Source organism: Podarcis muralis, chromosome 8, assembly GCF_964188315.1.
Source record: "Podarcis muralis chromosome 8, rPodMur119.hap1.1, whole genome shotgun sequence".
Lineage (NCBI taxonomy): Eukaryota > Metazoa > Chordata > Lepidosauria > Squamata > Lacertidae > Podarcis > Podarcis muralis.
The window spans coordinates 2,060,260-2,082,224 of record NC_135662.1 but is presented as its reverse complement, the minus strand read 5'-3'; the positions used below and the strand labels follow the sequence as shown (position 1 = coordinate 2,082,224).

General features: G+C 50.3%; 1 protein-coding gene across 1 annotated transcript in view; it reads left to right on the top strand.

Moving 5' to 3' along the window:
- RECQL4 (RecQ like helicase 4) overlaps positions 1-21,965 on the top strand; it is a 36,618-nt gene that overhangs the window by 7,918 nt on the left and 6,735 nt on the right. The window contains exons 6-20 of the mRNA XM_028735990.2: positions 288-1,411; positions 2,743-2,842; positions 5,196-5,325; positions 7,603-7,734; positions 8,015-8,164; positions 8,493-8,585; positions 9,595-9,731; positions 10,408-10,491; positions 11,091-11,279; positions 11,383-11,565; positions 13,387-13,591; positions 15,339-15,616; positions 16,584-16,721; positions 17,451-17,607; positions 19,740-19,869. Coding sequence (XP_028591823.2) covers positions 288-1,411; positions 2,743-2,842; positions 5,196-5,325; positions 7,603-7,734; positions 8,015-8,164; positions 8,493-8,585; positions 9,595-9,731; positions 10,408-10,491; positions 11,091-11,279; positions 11,383-11,565; positions 13,387-13,591; positions 15,339-15,616; positions 16,584-16,721; positions 17,451-17,607; positions 19,740-19,869 — 3,230 coding nt within the window. The remainder of the gene's footprint in view (positions 1-287; positions 1,412-2,742; positions 2,843-5,195; positions 5,326-7,602; positions 7,735-8,014; positions 8,165-8,492; positions 8,586-9,594; positions 9,732-10,407; positions 10,492-11,090; positions 11,280-11,382; positions 11,566-13,386; positions 13,592-15,338; positions 15,617-16,583; positions 16,722-17,450; positions 17,608-19,739; positions 19,870-21,965) is intronic.

The window sequence follows — 21,965 nt, the reverse complement described above, 5'->3', positions numbered from 1 at the left end:
AGATTTTGTCTGCTCTCACTGGGTGTCCAAGGTTTTTTCTCAGCCCTGGTGTTTGACCTCCTTTAACTGGAAACCCCACGGAAGGAACCTGAGACTTGTTATGTGGTTCAAAACTTGCTGAGGAAGAGCTATCCATTTAGCAAAGATTTCCAGTAGGGAAGGGAAAGATGTCTGTTGTGCTTAGCTTCAAAGTTTTTCTGTTCCGGTATAAAATAAGAGGAGAAAGTGTTGGGGATATAGGTAGGTTCACTTGCTGGAAGCTAACTGAATTTTACTTTTGATCTCAGGAACGCCCTGTAACTTTAAGGAAATCCCTCACCCCCAGGAGGAAGTCAGTCACAGCGGCGCAGAAGGACATGCACCAAACCACCGCAAAGGCCGTGTCTCCCAAACCACCTGAGGCTCCTTTGCTAGGAAATAGCCCAGATCAGCTGCTTGGCCCCGATCCCATGGAACTTGAAACCCTCCTGCCACCTTCATTCCCAGGGCTGATTCCTAACAAGCTCCTTTGCTCTGACCCAAAGCCAAGGCCGCCGCCTCCGCTGGATAAGTTTCGGCAGCTCAAGCAGACACTGACCAAGCGGCTGAGTAGCCTGGATCCTGGTTGGCTGGACAGGTGCCAAGGGGCAGAATGGCAAGCAAGAGAGGGGCTCCCTGGAGACGGCTCTTCTATCCCAGGCAGCGGGGCAGATCCAGGCCAGGGCTCACCAGGACACAATTCTCAGGGGAAAGGGGGTGTTCCTCCCCACCTTGGAGAGCAGGAACAGGAGAAGTGTTGCAATTCTCCCAGGGAAAACAGTCAAGGAGATGCGGTGGAGAGCCAGCCCCTGGTCCAAAGTGTTGGAGACGACTGCAAGCCCAGTGGGCAGGCTAACCATCCTGCAGGTGAGACCCCATCCAAAGCAGGTGCAAACGCAGCACTCTCTGAGGGCAAAGCTGAATTTTCTGCCTTCAAGCATAGCCGCAAACTGGAGATTTGCACCAAGGAGGCCACTCACGAAACCGAGATGCAGCTTCGGGAAGGAACTTCGCCGCAGTTGAGTGGTGCTTTCTGCAAAGTGGAGGACAGGCAGCAGAGGAGTCCTTCTAAGAGAGGAAAAGCTTCTTGCAAGAAGAGGAAACGGGATGCTGAAGACCACGGAGATGATGGCAAGGACAGGTCCCACAGTGGCACCTCTGGCGTAAAACGCAAGAGAACTAAAGAGGTAGCGGGGGGCAGCCGCTTCAAAAAACTGCGTGGTGCTAGTCAACAGCCAGGGCTCAGTGAATACGACTTTGATGATCAGGACATTGTTGAGGCACAAGACAAAAGTGGAGCAGGCACCCCAGTTTGCTTTGAAAACTTACTTGGGGAAGTCGATGGGGAGGAGTGTCCCAGACAGAGTGAGAGATCCAACAGTCTGGCCTGCAGGTATGTCCCGGGAGCTTTCTGGAGCTGGTGATTGTTGCTCCTCTTGTCTGGCCAAGGAATAGCCTGGAGAGTTGCTATTTAAGAGAAAGAGTGGCATCCTCAAAGTACAACTTAATCTAATATTTTCTCCTCTGTTTCGGTATATGCTCATAAATTTGTACTGGAAAGTGAATGGTTTGTGCAGTCCATCTCTCCTGATGTCCCTATCCTGATTTTGCATTCTACAAATTAAAAAGGTAAAGGTACCCCTGCCCGTACGGGCCAGTCTTGACAGACTCTAGGGTTGTGCGCCCATCTCACTCAAGAGGCCGGGGGCCAGCGCTGTCCGCAGACACTTCCGGGTCACGTGGCCAGCGTGACAAAGCTGCATCTGGCGAGCCAGAGCCGCACACGGAAACGCCGTTTACCTTCCCGCCAGTAAGCGGTCCCTATTTATCTACTTGCACCCGGTGGTGCTTTCGAACTGCTAGGTTGGCAGGCGCTGGGACCGAACAACGGGAGCGCACCCCGCCGCGGGGATTCGAACCGCCAACCTTTCGATCGGCAAGCCCTAGGCACTGAGGCTTTTACCCACAGCGCCACCCGCGTCCCACTATTCTACAAATTACTGTCACATAAAATAGTCATTTCATGCAGTACCTTCCTACAGTGTTTCTCTGTGCTGACACCTTGCATGGTTTTGTTTTATTAACCCTACAGTGTCACCCTTCCTTTTCCACTTTGAGGATATTTTACCCTCAAAGACTTGTGTTCACCTAGCGAGAGAGAGCGAAGAGAGATCTCGGAACCTTTTTGAGAATTACAGTCCCTTGGGACGCGGGTGGCGCTGTGGGTTAAACCACAGAGCCTAGGACTTGCCGATCAGAAGGTCGGCGGTTCGAATCCCCGCGACGGAGCGAGCTCCCGTTGCTCGGTCCCTGCTCCTGCCAACCTAGCAGTTCGAAAGCACGTCAAAGGGCAAGTAGATTAATAGGTACCGCTCCGGCAGGAAGGTAAATGGCGTTTCTGTGCGCTGCTCTGGTTCGCCAGAAGCGGCTTAGTCATGCTGGCCACATGACCCGGAAGTTGTCTGCGGACAAACGCCGGCTCCCTCGGCCAAAAAAGCGAGATGAGCGCCGCAACCCCAGAGTCGGTCACGACTGGACCTAATGGTCAGGGGTCCCTTTACCTTTACCTAGGGTCTTTAGGGGCTGGTGGGAATCAGGACTGCTTTGGTGCTTAAGTCTTTGTGCCTTTTTGCCAGTGACTGTTAAGGCCTGAGCAAGAGTACAACTAAACACGAGGCACCCTATTTTGAACTGTTACAATAAAGGGATCTTACCTCTTTCTAGACCACCACCAAAGAAGGATGGCAACTTTGTGCGAATCAATCTCAAGAATAAATCTCACGTGAAAGGGTACGCTTTGAAAGGGAGGCAGCTTCGCAAGCAGGTAAATTGCCTCTTGACTCAGTGGTATTTACAGCCTGTAAAATAGAATGAATCACATCTGAGTGGAACTTCCAACTGTTGAAGTAGCCTGTTTGCTCTGGAGGGAATTGAATTCAATTTTGTATTTAGTTTCACATGAAGAAGAATATTTATGTTTAAAACATTTTGGGAAATGACATCTACTCTCAACGGTTTTGCCGTTTCTTCATTTGTTTGTGTGGGGTGGGTAGGTCTCTGCCTCATTGCACTTCTACATGGGTGGGGGCCACAGTTGTTATAGAATGGTAGAGTTGGAAGGGACCCCAAGGGTCATCTAGTCCAACCCCTGGCAGTGCAGGAATCTCAGCTAAAGCATCTGTCAAATGGCAAAGGTGGTTGCTCACGAGTAACCAGGTAGGACTCCGACCTGTCTTTTACAGGTTTTATTTAGGTGTAAAAACTATTTACAGTGCGGAACTTCAAAGTTCATGTCTGCCTCAAACGCTAGCAGAATCCGGGAGTGCTTGTTTCCTGGACCTCCCCCAACATAAAAGCCTCGTTACTCCCAGCCTTTTCCTTCCCTCTTTGCGCTTTGGACCTCTGCGTAGGGTAGGCGGCGGAAGGGGCGTGCTTCCCTCCCGACCAGCTTGGCCAGGAGCGGTGCTGAGGCTCCCACTAGCATCCTCTGGTCCTTTCACCTCTTCCCCAGTGGAGGTGGGGCTTTCCTCATCACCGAAAGAGGAGAAGAAGAAGAAGAGTTTGGACGCGAACCCAGTTCCCCAGATTATGAGTCCACCGCTCTTAACCACTACACCACACTGGCTCTCACAGGAACTGCTTTGCAAGGTTTTCGGAGGCTCCCTGTAACACAACTGCCCCTCTGTTTCCCGCCCCTGTTCTGATGGCAGTTCCCTGACAGCATCCATGACAGATGGCCAGCCTGCCCCTGCTTAAAAACTTCCAAGGAAAGAAAGCCCAACACCTCTCATGGGCTTGTGTATCAGTGTGTGGTTAGACAGTGAGTAGATGTCTAAATTTATAGATCTGAGTACATGAAGGCACACCTCTGGGAGGTAAGAGGTCACTAAAGCTGTGTGTGCTCCTGCAGTCTCTCACTCCTCCTGGTGGGCTGAGCTCTTCTGCCCCCTTCTCATTTCACTCCTCCTAGACCTGGGTGATGGGTGGGTGTAGCTCCAGCTGCTGAAAGGTGGCTGTTGACCCCTTCCCTTCAGGGCAGATGGAGCTATTCCCAGTCTTCAGTGGGCTTGTGTGTCAGGGCAGGGCTTTGTGTGTCAGCCTAGGACCCTGGTACCTACTGGACCGCCTATCCCGGTGTGCCCTGCGGAGGACCTTAAGGTCCCTAAATAGCAACACCCTAGAGCTCCCGGGCCCTAAGGAAGTCAGATTAGCCTCAACCAGAGCCAGGGCCTTTTCAACACTGGCCCCAGCTTGGTGGAACGCTCTGTCTCATGAGACCAAGGCCCTGCAGGATCTGATTTCTTTCCGCAGGGCCTTTGGCTTGGAGTCAATTTGATTCCCTCCCCCTCTTTCTCTTTTCCTTTCTTCTCCTGTGATGAGGCTGCATTTTAATGTTTTAACGTTGTATTTTAATCTTGGTTTTAAGTTGTATTCATTCAACTTGTTTTTATTATTGGTTGTTAGCTGCCCTGAGCCCGGCCTTGGCTGGGGAGGGCGGGGTATAAATAAAATTTCTTTATTTCTTTATTATTATTATTATTATTATTATTAGCTAAGCCCAGAGAGTCCGTCAGAGAGGGGATGAGCTCATGACTCCCATCACAGGGATAACTGGGGTGAGAGAACACTTTGGGGCACCCTCCTGCCAAATATTTGCTGACAGATTCCCCCACAAGCCACTGGAGCCATCAGCTGGGTCCCTGGCCAGCCCATGACTCACGCAGCCTGATCACAACCTCCTTTAGTGATGCAGGAGAGGCATCCATTGACTTTCTTGTAGTTTAGTCGTGTCCAACTCTTCGTGACCCCATGGACCAGAGCACGCCAGGCACTCGTGTCTTCCACTGCCTCCCGCAGTTTGGTCAAACTCATGCTGGTCACTTTGAGAACACTGTCCACCCATCTTGTCCTCTGTCGTCCCCTTCTCCTGGTGCCCTCCATCTTTCCCAACATCAGGGTCTTTTCCAGGGAGTCTTCTCTTCTCATGAGGTGGCCAAAGTCTTGGAGCCTCAGCTTCAGGATCTGTCCTTCCAGCGAGCACTCAGAGCTGATTTCCTTCAGAATGGAGAGGTTTGATCTTCTTGCAGTCCACGGGACTCTCAAGAGTCTCCTCCAGCACCAGAATTCAAAAGCATCAATCCATTGACTTAGCCTGCATCTTTTTGGTGTCTTGACAGGTATGGAAGCAGAAGTGGCAGAAAAAGGGGGAACAGTTTGGAGGAGGTGGCAGGCGCTTGGACCGAGGCTCTGACACTTGCTTCCGGTGTGGAGGACTTGGTCACTGGGCTTCCCAGTGCAAGGGGAGAGGTAAGGCCGCCTGGCTGTCATGGCCAGATAGACCAGGTATTGGCATGCTTTGCATTAAGAGAACAGAAGACCTGTCGAGTTTGTTTTGGATGGCTACAAAGACTCTCACAAAAAAGCAGAAGGAATCAGTTGCAGAGTTTGCACAACTTCCTGCAATGTCTACAAGCCCTCACTGCCCTTTTATTAGGAAGCTACCAGCAGAGTCTTGATCTGGCTGTCAAGCACAAAGACAAGTAAAAAGTCCTCGTTGTAAACCAGTTGACCACTTTGTTGTGTTGACTCCATAAGATATTTTTTACAGTGGTACCTTGGGGTGCGAATGGGATCCGTTCCAGAGCCCCGTTCGCATCCCGAAGGGAACGCAAGACGTGACGGCGCGTGCACGGGTCACGTTTCGGCACTTCTGCGTATGTGCATGACGTCATTTTGATAGTCTGCGCATGCGCACGTGGCGAAACCCGGAAGTAACGTGCTCCGTTACTTCCGGGTCGCCGTGGAGCACAACCCGAATTTGCCTAACCCGAAGTGTATTCATCCCGAGGTATGACTGTATTATTAATCCTCAGGTGATTTTAGGTATGTTTTATCAGCTCTGGCCTTTCCTTCGGTTTGGTTTGGATTTTTAAATTGACTTGAAACCCACCCCGAGACTGTGAGATGAAAGCTGGGATAAATAAAACCAATCAATCAATAATTGCCTTATTTGGAAAATGCTTTTTCACTAACCTTTGCATAAGGAAATGAAGGCTACCTCAATTGTCCTGTGACATTGGAATGCTTTCTAAGGAAGACACTATAGGCCATAGGATTAGCACATCTAGCAGATAATGACTAAGTTTGTACATTAATATTAAACTCTTGGTTTAGTTTTGCCTGTGTGAGCCTCAGGTTCTTGCCCATCCATGGAGTTTGGGAATTTTTGCTTCAGTTGTCAGCTAACCTTGGCTGCTAGTGATGTGTGGCGGGTGGTCTCTCATTAGTGGCATGTGGTTGTTTAGTTAACCCAGCCAACTTCAAACTGTGGGTAGTATTCTTAGCTATGGTTCTAGTGAAACAGGCCAACACTTGCCACAGTTCCTCGTTGGGGCGTAATAAGTCAGGCAGCCCCAAACTCAGCCCTCCAGATGTTTTGGGACTACAACTCCCATCATCCCTAGCTAACAGGACCAGTGGTCAGGGGTGATGGGAATTGTAGTCCCAAAACACCTGGAGGCCCAAGTTTGGCCATGCCTGTAATAAGTCATTGTGGTTAGTTGAACGAGGAAGCTGAAACTTCTGGTCATCTTCCTGCAACTGCACCAAAGCCCAGGGCAACCTGGGCCATAGGCAAGTCCCTGGCCATCTTTGCAGAAGGAGGAGGAACCCAGGAGGCTGCCTTAGACCAGTAAACTCAGTATTGCCCATACATTGACTGGCAGCATCTCTTTAGGGTTTCAGATGGGAGTCTTTCCCTGAGCTACTTGGAGATGCCAGGGTTTGAACCCTTTGCATGTAAAGCAAGGTGGGCTGCACTTTTTTTTGGCCCAGGGGCCTCTTTCACCCTTTGTCAATATTTTAGGGGCCATATGCTGAAATGGCCACTCCATGTTCTTGCATGAGAACACAGGAACACAACCCCCTCCCCCCGACTGAACTGGGCAAATGGGGTGAGGGGGGCTGGCATTTTCTGTCTTCCCTCGTCAAATAATCAAACTGATCAATAGGGAAAAGGTGATTTGCATCTACACCAGTGTGCTGGGCTGTGCCTACCCCACTGCTACCAGAATTTGTGGTCTTGGTGGCGCTGTGGGTTAAATCACAGAGCCTAGGACTTGCCGATCGGAAGGTCGGCGGTTCGAATCCCCGCGACGGGGTGAGCTCCCGTTGCTCGGTCCCTGCTCCTGCCAACCTAGCAGTTCGAAAGCACGCCAGTGCAAGTAGATAAATAGGTACCGCTCCGGCGGGAAGGTAAATGGCGTTTCCATGCACTGCTCTGGTTCACCAGAAGCGGCTTAGTCATGCTGGTCACATGACCCGGAAGCTGTACGCCGGCTCCCTCGGCCAGTAAAGCGAGATGAGCGCCGCAACCCCAGAGTCGGCCACGACTGGACCTAATGGTCAGGGGTCCCTTTACCTTTTATGGTCAAAGCAATTGCTGTTTGGGGGGCACAGCAGGCCCCTGAACTAGGGTTTACCACCCCTGGTGTAAAGCACACGCTCTACTCCTTTTCCCAAAGGGGAAAGCATTTTCCTTCCATTATTTTGATTGCCCCAAAGCAGCATCTCTTCTTCCTTTAGCTGCTACTGAGCAGCTCTCTGCTGCTGACCCCCAACAGAAGGGAGATGACTCTGCTGCCGAAGAGGAGGTGCCACTGCTGACTTTGGAGGAAGTGGCTCAGATGACCAACACAGCCTACAGCAAGATCTCAGGTAAGAGGCAAAGGCTGCATCTGTAGACCCCTCCAGTCTGATGCTATGTGGTCTCAGATCAGGAAGAACTTGCCACAGGTCAGTTCCCGCTGTGCTATCAGGGCATTTTTCTGAAAGCAGATACAAGTGCCATGATGAAGAAATAATTTGGGGCTTTCCTTGCAGCTGGTATAGAGGCTGCAGCTGGTGCAAAGACACTACGGTCCAGCTGGTATGTATATTAATGAATAATAAAGATAATATTCATAACTTGTTGTTCCTCCCCCTCCTTCTTCCCCAGCAAAAAGTGAGAGCAGCCAGGGAGACCTGAAGCAGCTTGCTCAGGAGGAAGAGGTTCACCTGTGTGTGCAGAGGCCCGTGTTCGAAATTCTCCCACCACCTCCGCCAACAGAACCTCTCTACAAACTGGGGCAGGACGGGAAAGTCAGAGGTAAGTTTCCAAAGGGTGCCTCTGCTGCCCCCTGAAGGCTGGTTGTCGCCAGCCTCCATGCAGTGGTGAGGCAGAACTTACTGCAGAACTTGGTGCAGAATTTGTGCATCAGATCCCCAGTTAAAAGGCCCCAGTTAACAGTCGGTGTGAGGTTTTCCTAAAGTGCTTCTTGCCAGTTTTGTGAACAGGTTTCACTCTCACTGATAAGGGGTTTTGCAGAACGTCTACCTAAGTCTCTTTCTCCTGATGCTTCCATGAGTGTGGAATCGTTGCTGGGGACAGGCCTTGCCCCTTTCTTGACTGGATCTCTGTTCCGTGTCTTATGTAGAGACCCCACCAGAAGTGTTGGAAGCACTGGCTGAGTTGGGTTATGCCACCTTCCGGCCAGGACAGGAAACAGCCATTATGCGGATACTCTCAGGTGAGAAGGGTTGTTTGCAAGACAGGAAATGCAGAGTGAAAAAAAGGATGCCGTTTACTTGGATGTGCAGCCAAGCAGTTGTTGCTGGTGACCAGATGTGGTCTTGCTGCATCCTTTTCTAACCCTGTGGCCTCCAGATGTTTTGAACTACAATATGGCTGTGCTGACTAGGCTGATGGCAGTTATAGTCAAAGACACCAGGAGGGAAGTAGGTGGGGGAAGACTGTTGCCAGATGCAACTTCCAAGGAATGACCAAGCAACACTGAAGGGTTGAATTTATATAGGAGCTGATTGATATGGGGAGAGGTGTTGCAACAACAGTACCAGCTGCTTAAGGGTTTATATTTTAATGTTACCACCTTGAATTGAGTCGAATAACATGGAGTCATCAAATTGTATGACTTCCCCTGCATGCGAAGATAGGCTCCAGTGGATTGAGTGGACGAGACCGAGAGCGGGTCCAACAGTCAAGAAGGCAGTTCCTGCTCATGCTGTAGAGATAAGTGAGGGGCAGGTAGGACTCATCAACCTAGGAAGGTAGCCCATTTAGGAGAAGGAAAACTGATCCTGAACATCCGCTGCCTTGCGGGATATCTTCAGGAGAAGAAAAGGCTAAGGAGTAAACCCTACACAAATGTGGAGCAGAGTCTCTAAGGCGGTTGGATGGCGTCTTGTACGCCTCCTTCTGGCAACTCCTGCAGCCCAGTTGGTTCTAAACGTCTTGCTCTGCTTTCCTTTGGACCCCATCAGTGAGTCCGAGAGGGGGGTCTCGTCGTCTGGGCAGCCCAGGACCTCCAGACACACAGCCCAGGCTTGTGCGCCGAGGAGGTTTGTCTTCACCCCCATACGCGCAGTCCCTTGTCACTTGAACAGACGGGTGCCAACAGCAATATAATTTTATACTTGGAAGGGACTCATCTGGATCCAATCTCCTTCAGTGCAGGAATCACTGCTATAGGCAGCCTGTGCAGATTGCTGCTGCTGCTCTTAATTCTGCGACTTCTCTAGGGCTCTCTACGCTGGTGGTCCTGTCCACGGGAATGGGGAAATCTCTCTGTTACCAGCTCCCTGCGTACCTGTACAGTAAGAGGTCCAAATGCATCACCTTGGTGATCTCACCATTGGTATCGCTGATGGATGACCAAGTAAGTTTGCTGGTGCCTTTGGATTATTTGGAGGCTGGTGTCATTTCCTTGCTTGTGGTCCAGGGATTTGGGGGAGGGGGGAGCTCTCCAGGCTCTAGATTTAGGAACACAGGGAACCTGCCTTATATCCAAAGCAGACCATAGGTCCATCTAGCCGATTTCCGTACACCCATGTTCAGCCCATCGGGGTTAAGTACCACCTATACATCGTTTTCATAATATTTTCCTTTAGAACTGTACATGCAGTAAACTTAACCCCTCAGGTAGATGGACTCTGTGGCCTGGTGTTCACATGCAGCGGTATATCTGTAACAACAAATGTTGAGTTCAGCTTCTAAGAATATAATTTCGAATTATTTGCAAGCAGCTTCCCTTGAAAAGGTTTCCAACTCCAGTCTAAATCCTGGTTCTTAAGCAGTAAATTAGATCCCCTCCCTGCAAATCATTTCCCTCCCCCAACAAGTTTGATGGATGACATGATCCTAGCACCGGGGAATGAGTTTACGGTAAACCTCAGCATATCTCACCCCCTCAGAGGAAATTATGGAGGAGGGATAGCTTGCAAGGAGGTGGCTCTGGGAGCCTCAATGTGGCTTGAGGGGATCTCCATCTCTTTTGACTGTTCTGTGTCCCCCTTTGGTTCTTCAGTGACACACATTTTGTGCTTCCCTTGTAGGTCTCTGGCCTTCCCCAGTGCCTGAAAGCCGTCTGCATACACTCGAACATGTCCAAGACCCAGAGAGAGGCTGCTATGGACAGGGTGAGGCGACTGATGTAGAGGCTACGTAATCCTTGATGTAACTGCAAAATTCTAGGGTGCCCTGGGCTCCTTCCAGCCTCCGGTTTGCAACTTGTAAATAGTAATAAATTTGTATCATGCTGTCAAATGCTCAAAGCACAACATGCCTTTTTAAAAAAAATAATTAAATTTTATTTAACATAATTATTACAAAATACAAGCAAAATACATACAAAATCATACATATATTTTCCAGATAAGCACACACATATAAAAAAAGAACAAAAAAGAGAAAGGGAAGGGGGGAAACAAAAAGGAAAAATAAGAAAATTTGGAAGAATTTATTCTACATATATCTCAATAATAAAATTTCATTGATTGACTTCCATCGCTTACCGTGCACTTCCTATATACATCTTAAGCAAATGTGCATCTGTTATTCTGTATTTTTCCCATACAATCTCATACAAATATTCTAATCAATACCTGTAGTCTTTACCTGTAGTCTTTACAACAACCTGTGGGGCAAGTCAGCATTGTAGGACTTTTTAAATTATTTTAAAAGAAATGTTAAAATTGGAAATGATGGCTCACGACTTTCCGGCTTTCCATGCTTGCAGGTCAAGGCTGGGAAGGTTCATGTGCTCCTGCTGTCCCCCGAGGCCTTGGTTGGGGGAGGCGCCTCGGCCTCCAGTTGCCTCCCGCCAGCAGATCAGCTGCCCCCAGTAGCTTTTGCCTGCATCGATGAAGCACACTGCGTCTCAGAATGGTCCCACAATTTCCGTCCTTGTTACCTGCGCCTCTGTAAGGTATGGAATCTGTGCGCACAGAAGCAAGATGCGACACAGGTGTGTGCATGAGGAACACCTGCAAGCAGCAGAGCCTGGCTAGGTAACACCTTCTCTCCGGCAGGTTCTTCGGGACCGCTTGGGTGTGCATTGCTTCTTGGGCCTCACAGCCACTGCCACCCTCTCCACTGCGCGGGATGTGGCTCATCACTTGGGCATCCCAGAGGCTAAGGGGATCGCTGTGCGTTCTGCTGCTGTCCCTCCAAACTTGCATCTCTCTGTCTCTGCAGACAGAGACAAGGACCAGGTGAGTCTGGGACCCGACTTGCTGCCTATCACTACCATGTGGGAGAGGCTCCATCTTCAGAAGTCATTCTGATTGCTGATTTCCAGCCGTATGATGTGGAGTCTGGGAAGTGTTGTAAACAAAATCTGCCCTTTTTCCCTTATGGGGTATCCAAGAGCCCATATAGAGTCCTTACGTAGGTTCCCTATTGGTAGGAGAAAATAACAGAGGCCAACCAGAGAATGTTGTTGTTTAGTCGTTTAGTCATGTCTGACTGGGACGCGGGTGGCGCTGTGGGTAAAAGCCTCAGCGCCTAGGGCTTGCCGATCGAAAGGTCGGTGGTTCGAATCCCCGCGGCGGGGTGCGCTCCCGTTGCTCGGTCCCAGCGCCTGCCAACCTAGCAGTTCGAAAGCACCCCTGGGTGCAAGTAGATAAATAGGGACCGCTTTCTAGCGGGAAGGTAAACGGCGTTTCCGTGTGCGGCTCTGGCTCGCCAGAGCAGCGATGTCACGCTGGCCACGTGACCCGGAAGTGTCTTCGGACAGCGCTGGCCCCCGGCCTCTTGAGTGAGATGGGCGCACAACCCCAGAGTCTGGCAAGACTGGCCCGTACGGGCAGGGGTACCTTTACCTTTACCTTTTACATGTCTGACTCTTCATGACCCCATGGACCAGAGCATGGCAGGCACTTCTGTCTTCCACTGCCTCCCACAGTTTGGTCAAACTCATGCTGGTAGCTTCGAGAACACTGTCCAACCATCTCGTCCTCTGTCGCCCCCTTCTCCTTGCGCCCTCCATCTTTCCCAACATCAGGGTCTTTTCCAGGGAGTCTTCTCTTCTCATGAGGTGGCCAAAGTCTTGGAGCCTCAGCTTCAGGATCCGTCCTTCCAGTGAGCACTCAGGGCTGATTTCCTCCAGAATGGAGAGGTTGGATCTTCTTGCAGTCCATGGCTCTCTCAAGAGTCTCCTCCAGCACCAGAATTCAAAAGCATCCATTCTTCAGCGATCAGCCTTCTTGATGGTCCAGCTCTCACTTCCGTACATTACTACTGGGAAAACCATAGCTTTAACTATACGGACCTTTGTTGGCAAGGTGATGTCTCTGCTTTCTTTTCTTTCTTTCCCTTTCTTTAAAAAAAGCAGAAAAAGCAGAGACAACCAGAGAATATTGAGAAGGAAAGCAGTTACTAAGCCTGATCTTTATTGATCTGTTGCAACAGGGTCCTCACTCACCGCAACGCAGGAGGGAGGAGGAACCCAGAACAATGGCGCGCAAGGCCTTATATAGACTTTTGAAATTGCCACCCTGTAGATCAAGACTACCCCCAGAAACATCATACCTACATCACAGAAAAGGCGGTCTAAAACAGAAATTTGAATGTTGTGTTTCTCCTGTCGTTGTTTATCTCCTGTCTGGCAGGTTACTTGATTGGATATCCTGGGGAGCCTGGCCAGTCTTTTGTAGCGATAAATACTTAGTTCCTGGGCCAGGTCACAGGCTCACACACTATTCAAATCTTAAATGTGCCCTTAAGACAGGTTTTGTGAAGGAAAAAGACTATGGGGAGGTTTCCCACTTTGACCTTGCAGAGAAATCATTTTGGGAATCAAAATGGTTTCAGGTTGGTCTTCCTGTGCTGATCTATGTACGTGCTTGGTTGGTACACTTATGAACATTTAACGTATACCTAAGACCTCAAAATTCCTATCACATCCCTCGTCTCTCCGGTGATGGTCTTTTGGCATTCCCTTCTTCCACGCTGAGCAATGCACGTCGCTTTCCCTTGAGCATCTAGGGAGGCAGTCCTGTACCTCAAAGTTGCCAACTTTGCTCTGATTCCAGGCCCTGGTGAACTTGCTGCAAGGGGAGAGGTTTGAGAGCCTAGACTCGGTCATAGTTTACTGCACACGTCGCGAGGAGACGGCCCGGATCGCAGCCCTTATCCGCACGTGCCTCCAGGGTGTGAAGCTCAGAGAACCCCCCAGTGCTGAAGAGCAGGAGGAGGACAGCAGCAGCAGCCTTGCTAGCAAGAGGAAGAAAGCAAAAGGTGGTGGTCACTGGCTTGGCTGGTTGTTGGGAGAGGCAGGCTGGGAAATGGTGGGGTCAGAAAACAGGAGAGCTGGTGGTTTTTTCTGTTGGGATACTGCCAGGGAGACAAAGTCCATCATGGCCCCACGTCGCCTCTGGACGTCCATCGATCTCCCGTAGACACGCAGTATCAGCAATTAGCGACACGAGCTCCAGAAATAGCTTGCCACATTCCAGAGCTGGTGCACGCTCTTATCAGCAGATAATGCACAGCGAAAGATGCACGCAGGAGAGCATTATTTAAGTTTATTCAGCGTTGGTCAGAACAAAGAAAAAACATGAGCGCCTGCTTCAGTGTTCAGGCACCGAGAGAGGAACGAAAGCAAAGGAAAACATAAACTTCCTGTGAACAGGAAATACGCAGACTCTGTGACTCACAAAGCCTGCTCCCTTTTAAGGTGGAACGGAAATATCCTAACATTTTCTTCCAGTTCTCAGGCCAAATTGAAAATGCATTTATTTATAGCTGGCTCCACTCCAGAGGCCTGGAGTGTGTCATAATATTTTTTTTTAAGCTGAAATACCCTGTAAAAATATAACTAAAATGACTGGGAACCACCTAAATTCCAGCTACACAGTGGGTAAAGGTAAAGGGATCCCTGACCATTAGGTCCAGTCGTAGCCGACTCTGGGGTTGCGGCGCTCATCTCACTTTATTGGCCAAGGGAGCTGGCGTACAGCTTCCGGGTCATTTGGCCAGCATGACTAAGCCGCTTCTGGCGAACCAGAGCAGCGCATGGAAACACCGTTTACCTTCCCACCGGAGTGGTACCTATTTATCTACTTGCACTTTTGACGTGCTTTCGAACTGCTAGGTTGGCAGGAGCAGGGACCGAGCAACGGGAGCTCGCCCCGTCACAGGGATTCGAACCGCCGACCTTCTGATCAGCAAGTCCTAGGCTCTGTGGTTTAGACCACAGCGCCACCTGCGTCCCCACACAGTGGCTACCTTGCACTTAACCCCAAGCTTTAGAGTGTATCGTGTAACATGTCCCAAGGAGATACTCAGGCAAACAGAGCGGGAAACTGAAATATCCATACGCCCTAGGAATCCTTGCAATGTGGCAAAGAACTCAGGGGCGCTCGCTCAGGTGACTCAGACTAGCAGCCTTTGACAGCAGCACAGCCTGCAGAAATTAAACAGGGCAGCTTCATGTTCCGCCAGGCCTTTGGCCAGGGCTCAGCCTCACTCCCCTTTTCTTTGTGTATAAGAACTAATATGAAAGAGGCCTCCCAGCATTCTCACAGGCCCATATAAAACCAGCGTAAACAGTGGGCCGATGAGCACTCACTGATCCCAACCCTAACCCTGCGGAAAGCCATCTAATTAGACTTTGATTTTGACCTGTTTTTAGGAGGTAATTTAATTATTGTTTGATTTTCTACGAATGTTATATATTTGATGTTAGCCGCCCTAAGCCCAGCTTCGGCCGGGGAGGGCGGGATAGAAATAAAAGTTGTTTATTGTGTTATTAAAAAAAACAAATAAAATTTTGTGCTGCCATCGGGAGCTGCATCTGTTGGATTTCTCCAGAAAGAAGCTGCAGTTCCCAGTGCTGGAGAGCAATTCTGGCTGGGGAGGGCGGGGTATAAATAAAAATATTATTGTTGTTGTTGTTATTTATTATTCTGCACCGAAAGCCTCAGAGCCCTGTCAAGTGAGCATTGCTCCTGTTCACTCTCTTTTTAATCCCATTTCCTCGTAGCCAAAAAGAGCATCCGCCGCCCCCTAAAGTGGATTGCCGAAGCCTACCACGCCGGCATGTCTGCTGCTGAGCGCCGCCGGGTGCAGAACAACTTCATGTCTGGCCAGCTGCGGGTGGTGGTGGCCACGGTGGCCTTCGGCATGGGGCTGGACAAGTCCGACGTTCGAGGCGTGGTGCACTACAACATGCCCAAGAACTTTGAGAGCTACGTGCAGGAGATTGGGAGGGCGGGCAGAGATGGCAAACCAGCCCAATGCCACCTCTTCCTGCACCCAGAGGTAAGGCCTGCTGGACTCTGCTCGGGTTATGTGATGGGTTTGTTGAGCCCTTCGCAATAAATCCCTCTGCTCAATCAGAGATATACCGTACTTTTCGCTCCACAAGATGCACTTTTTTCCTCCTAAAAAGTAAGGGGAAATATCTGTGCGTCTTCTGGAGCGAATGTGTGGTCCCTGGAGCCAAATTCACCATCAGATCACATAGCATGTCCATGGCTACAGCCTGCACCAAAAAAATCATGCATCCACTGTTTCTTGGGGCCGCAATGGCGCAAAAACGTGGTTACAAAGCACGGATCCACATGGATCCTCAGGATTTTTGCATTGGGTCACCCCAAATTCACCGTCAGATCACATATCATGTCTGTGGCCACAGCATGAACCACAAAAATCATACCTCCGCTGTTTCATTCAGAATATTTGTTTTCTTCTTTTCCTCCTCTAAGAACTAGGTGCGTCTTGTGGTCAGGTGCATCTTATGGAGCGAAAAATACTTTACAGAACTTATTGTACATTATTTACAAGGTACAAAGCATCGCTTCAAGCATCCGAATCATCCGTAGCAGATCCCGGGAGTGGGAACTTCTTGCTGTCCTCCAGCAAATCAGTTTGGGCAATCCCAAACGCCTCCGTTGTTCCCGGCCTTTTAACCCCCTCCTGTCCTGAGCTGACGGAACAGGTCTTCCCTCTCCCTCCGTGCCTGAGCTGGTAGAGAGGTGCAGATGCTCGCTAACATTGGGGAGCTGTCGCTCTGCCTGAGTAGCTTCCCCTTGCTCTCCACCCTCTTCCGGTGCTGCCTCTTCTACCAGCCCGTCTCTCTCCCCCTCTTTCAACTCCAGAGCCTTCCCTGCCAGCTCCATGACAGGTTGGTCCTTGTGGGAATTCCTGCCTGGTGGCAGCAGCTCCTGCAGTCTGTCTCCTTTCCCCCTGCTCCCACAAAGTCACACGGCTGGCCTTCTCTCCCTAGGGCGAGGATTTGCACGAGCTGAGACGGCACATCTACGCTGACACCGTTGACTTCTTCACTGTGAAGAGGCTCGTACAGAAGGTTTTTCCTTCCTGCAAGTGCCGGGAGCTGCATGAGAAACAGCAAGAGCTCAGCAAGGTCAGGAGAGAGAGCGGAGAGGAGGGCAGAGATCTCCTGGGGTGGCGTTGCTCTTCCTGATAGCCTGCAGGGTCAAAAGTGGTGGCAGCCGCAGCCGCTTCTTCATTTGCAGTATCTATTGCCCACTCTTTGAATGTTTTCAATCCCAGAGCAGGGCACAAAGCAATAAAAGTAAGTAGTGGAAAACAATATACAAAAACTACAAACTCATATAAAGAGGATCAATAAACAACTCAGTTCTGTCATAGGGTAAACAAGCAAAATTGCAACACCAGAAGTTAACACTTCCTCTTTAATGAAGTGCAGGCCTCAAGGCCAGGTAAAGGTAAAGGGATCCCTGACCATTAGGTCCATTCGCAGATGACTCTGGGGTTGCGGCGCTCATCTCGCTTTACAAGCCGAGGGAGCCGGCGTTCAGCTTCCAGGTCATGTGGCCAGCATGACTAAGCCGCTTCAGCGAAGCGGCAGGAGAAACGGAGCACTGAAGAGGCGCTGCACAAAGAGGAAAAGCTGTACAGCGCCTCTCCGGCGAAGCCTCTTCAGGGTAGGGGGAGCGTTCCTCCTGTTGCCCTGAAGAGGCTTCGCACAGCTATCCCAGAATTCAGAACAGCAAGAGGGATCACTGTGCAGCGAAAGCAGCGATCCCTCTTTCTGTTCTGGCTTTGTTTCCCTGCTGCCTGCCGGCCGTTGGTCTCTCCTGTGTGCAGTAAAGCCACTTTTTACATATAGGGCGGTGAAGTGGGTGATGCAGAGATGTTGGCTGCCTTGGAAGGGAGCGGCGAGGAGCAGCCTGATCCAGGCGATGGCCGTCCTCGGATCTGTTACAAGCACGAGCGAGCTATCCCCATTCAGCAAACTGTGGAGGCCCTGGACTTCCGAGAGGAAGGTGAGGAGGCCAGACTGGTGGTTAACTTCCTGCTCCCAAAGGAGGACGAGGACAGGGCCAGCCCCTGCCCCACAACTGCTGAGCCACCCCTTGCCCTGTGTCTTTGCTGGTGGCTGCCCAGCTTCCTTCTCTTTCTGGTCATGAGCCTTTGGCACACTCATGCACAAAGATGTTCTTAGCCAAGTGGGGAACTTGAACCATGGTCTCTCCCAGGTCCTTGTCATTTAATCCCCACAACAGCAACCACCCTGGGAGGTAGGTTAGAATCATAGAATCATAGAGTTGGAATAGACCACAAGGGCCATCAAGTCCAACCCCCTGCCAAGCAGGAAACACCATCAGAGCACTCCTGACATATGGTTGTCAAGCCTCTGCTTAAAGACCTCCAAAGAAGGAGACTCCACCACACTCCTTGGCAGCAAATTCCACTGTCGAACAGCTCTTACTGTCAGGAAGTTCTTCCTCATGTTTAGGTGGAATCTTCTTTCTTGTAGTTTGGATCCATTGCTCCGTGTCCGCTTCTCTGGAGCAGCAGAAAACAACCTTTCTCCCTCCTCTATGTGGCATCCTTTTATATATTTGAACATGGCTATCATATCACCCCTTAACCTCCTCTTCTCCAGGCTAAACATGCCCAGCTCCCTTAGCCGTTCCTCATAAGGCATTGTTTCCAGGCCTTTGACCATTTTGGTTGCCCTCCTCTGGACACGTTCCAGTTTGTCAGTGTCCTTCTTGAACTGTGGTGCCCAGAACTGGACACAGTACTCCAGGTGAGGTCTGACCAGAGCAGAATACAGTGGCACTATTACTTCCCTTGATCTAGATGCTATACTCCTATTGATGCAGCCCAGAATTGCATTGGCTTTTTTAGCTGCCGCGTCACACTGTTGGCTCATATCAAGTTTGTGGTCAACCAAGACTCCTAGATCCTTTTCACATGTACTGCTCTCAAGCCAGGTGTCACCCATCTTGTATTTGTGCCTCTCATTCTTTTTGCCCAAGTGCAATACTTTACATTTCTCCCTGTTAAAGTTCATCTTGTTTGTTTTGGCCCAGTTCTCTAATCTGTCACGGTCGTTTTGAAGTGTGATCCTGTCCTCTGGGGTGTTAGCCACCCCTCCCAGTTTGGTGTCATCTGCAAATTTGATCAGGATGCCCTTGAGTCCATCATCCAAGTCGTTGATAAAGATGTTGAATAAGACCGGGCCCAAGACAGAACCCTGTGGCACCCTGTGGCACCCCACTAGTCACTCTTCTCCAGGATGAAGAGGAACCATTGATGAGCACCCTTTGGGTTTGGTCAGTCAGCCAGTTACAAATCCACTGAGTGGTAGCATAGTCAAGACCGCATTTTACCAGCTTCTTTACAAGAATATCATGGGGCACCTTGTCAAATGCCTTGCTGAAATCAAGGTAGGCTACATCCACTGCGTTCCCTTCATCTACCAGGCTTGTAATTCTGTCAAAAAACGAGATCAGGTTAGTCTGACAACGAGATCAGGTTAGTCACCCAGGTTAGGGTGAGACGCAATGACTGGCCCAAGGCCACCACCCAGTCAGCTTCATGACAGAGGGGGGATTTGAACCATGGTCTCTCCCAGGTGCTCTAACCACTGCACAACACTGCCTTTATTTAGGCCACACAGGTTAATTGGGGCTTGGAAGGAGCGGGATGGAGTCCCTGGGTCTTCCCTTTTCCTTGGGCCCCCAGAGGCCCCCTTGCCCAGGTGGAGCTCCTCTCAAAGTTGGCCCACGATCCCTCTGCCTCATCGTAAAATTGGGGGGGGGGGGGAAGATGTGCCAGTGGCGCTCTCTGCTGGACTGTGTTTTTTATGTCAAGCTTAAATGAACACAGGCTCTGATTCCTTTGCAGACAGAAGGCATAAAAAATGGGGTTTTGTTTGGAGTGAAATAGCTCAGTCAGCAGAGCATGATACCGTTAATCTTGGGGTCGAGGTTTCAAGTCTGATGTTGGGCCAAACATTCCCTGAGTATTGGAGGGGGTTGGACCAGATGACGCTTGGAATCATTTCTATGATTCCATGAAAGGCTTTCCACCAGAGATGGATGCACAGCAGCAGCAGCAGCAGATGCCCCCTCCAGCTTGAGAGCTTTCTTCTTTCTCCGTTCAGGTATAGAGACGCTTCTGTGCTACCTGGAATTGCACCCCCACCAGTGGGTGGAGCTCCTGCACCCCACCTTCTCTTCCTGCCGGGTGGTCTGCTATGGTGGCCCCCAGCAGCTGCGGACAGTGGCTCAAAGGTACGGAGGGGAAGGTGGTTTCTGGTCGGGGACAGAGGGTGGTGCTTGGGGGGGGAGCTGTCATCGCACCACTCCTTGGTGTGTGGAGTGCCGCAGGGTGCGATAATCTCCCCGATGCTTTTCAACATCTTTATGCGCCCCCTCGCCCAGCTTGTCCGAAGTTTTGGGTTGGGCTGCCATCAGTATGCCGATGACACCCAACTCTATCTGTTGATGGACGGCCATCCTGACTCGGCCCCAGACACACTGATCAGGTGTTTGGAAGCTGTGGCTGGATGGCTACGTGGGAGTTAAATCCTTGAAGTTAAATCCTTTGGCTGGGTCGGGACGATATGGGATTGGGGGGGCAACTCCCATCTCTTGCAGGGGCGCAATTAGTGCCAGCACCGTCCGTTAAGAGTTTGGGTGTAATCTTCGACACCTCCCTTTCCATGGAGGCGCAGATTGCAGCTATAACAAAGGCGGATTTTTTTCATCTCCGCAAAGCTAAGCAGTTGGCTCCTTACCTCTCTCGCCCTGTGATCCACGTGACGGTCACCTCCAGACTGGATTATTGTAACTTTCTCTACGTGGGGCTGCCCATGAGACTGACCCAGAAACTCCAGCGGGTGCAGAATGCCGCGGCGAGACTGTTTACGGGGTCTTCGCTGCGAGATCACATTCACCCAGTGCTATACCAGCTGCACTGGCTCCCAGTGGAGTACAGGGTCAGGTTTAAGGTGCTGGTTTTAACCTTTAAAGCCCTATACGGCCTAGGACCCTCGTACCTACGGGACTGCCTCTCCTGGTATGTCCCACAGAGGACCTTACGGTCTTCAAACAAAAACATCTTGGAGGTCCCAGGCCACAGAGAAGTTAGGCTGGCCTCAACTAGAGCCAGGGCTTTTTCGGCTGTGGCTCCGATCTGGTGGAACGCTCTGTCACAAGAGACCAGGGCCCTGCGGGACTTGACATCTTTCCGCAGGGCCTGCAAGACAGAGCTGTTCCACCAGGCCTTTCACCAAGGCACAGCCTGACCCCCCTCCTTTGGTAATTCTTCACAGAACTCTAGCCCAATGGTTGCCATCAATTTGATTTGAACTGATTTTATAATGAATTGATTTTAGAATGCTGTATTATTTTACTGTTGTTAGCCGCTCTGAGCCCGGCTTCAGCTGGGGAGGGCGGGATATAAATAAAATGTTGTTGTTGTTATCATCATCATCATCATCATCATCATCATCGCTCTGAGCAGGGATCTGGTGGAAACTGAGCACTGGGAAAAGATGGCACGTGGATAAGCGTCTAAGGGACCCAGAAAGAACCCAAGGGAAGAGTCTGGATTATTGGGGGGGGGGGGTGGAACCTGTTCTGACCAGGGTCGCATAACACCCTCAGCCTTAAAGCAAACCTGAGGATTTTGTTGCCTGGTTAAAGGAGTCAAGCAAAGCACATTTTCATGAAGCTGATTCATTCTCACTCTTGTAACAATACAATAAATTGTAGGTTTTGTCATTGTGCGCCCACATGTCTGGTTTCGCTGTTCTAATTGCTTGTTGCTGTATAGCTGTTTTGGCACAGGCTGTTTCGAGTATCGTTCCTGATGGGAAAACAGGATGCAAATTGAAATAATAATAGTTATAACAATTGCGTCCGCCCCCTGCTAGGCCAGACAAGGGAACATAAAGATCTTTGCAGCCCCCTGGCAGTTTGGCACAGCTGTCCTCCAACCCATTTCTGAGGTGTCCCCAGATGTGACACAGATTGCTGCAGTGACAGCTTAGCTGGAAAACATGAGGGCTAGAAGCCTTCTTTTGAAAAATGCTGCGTTCTGTGCCAGATGCCAGTTTTCATGCTTGCAGCTTGGCATGATCAGGGAGAGTACACACAGAGCCCTAATTGTATCTGGGGAGCTGGGTTTTCCTTGCGTTCTTGAATCAATTTCGCTGGATGAACTGAGGCTGTCCCCTTGATGATTATGATAATTTATTAGGGGTGGATTTGAACTCTGCACTCTCCCAATCATTCCATCTGTGCTTAAATCCAAGCTTGCCAGCTGAAAGTGGTGCATGCTCTAGTTATCTCCCGCTTGGACTACTGCAATGTGCCCTACATGG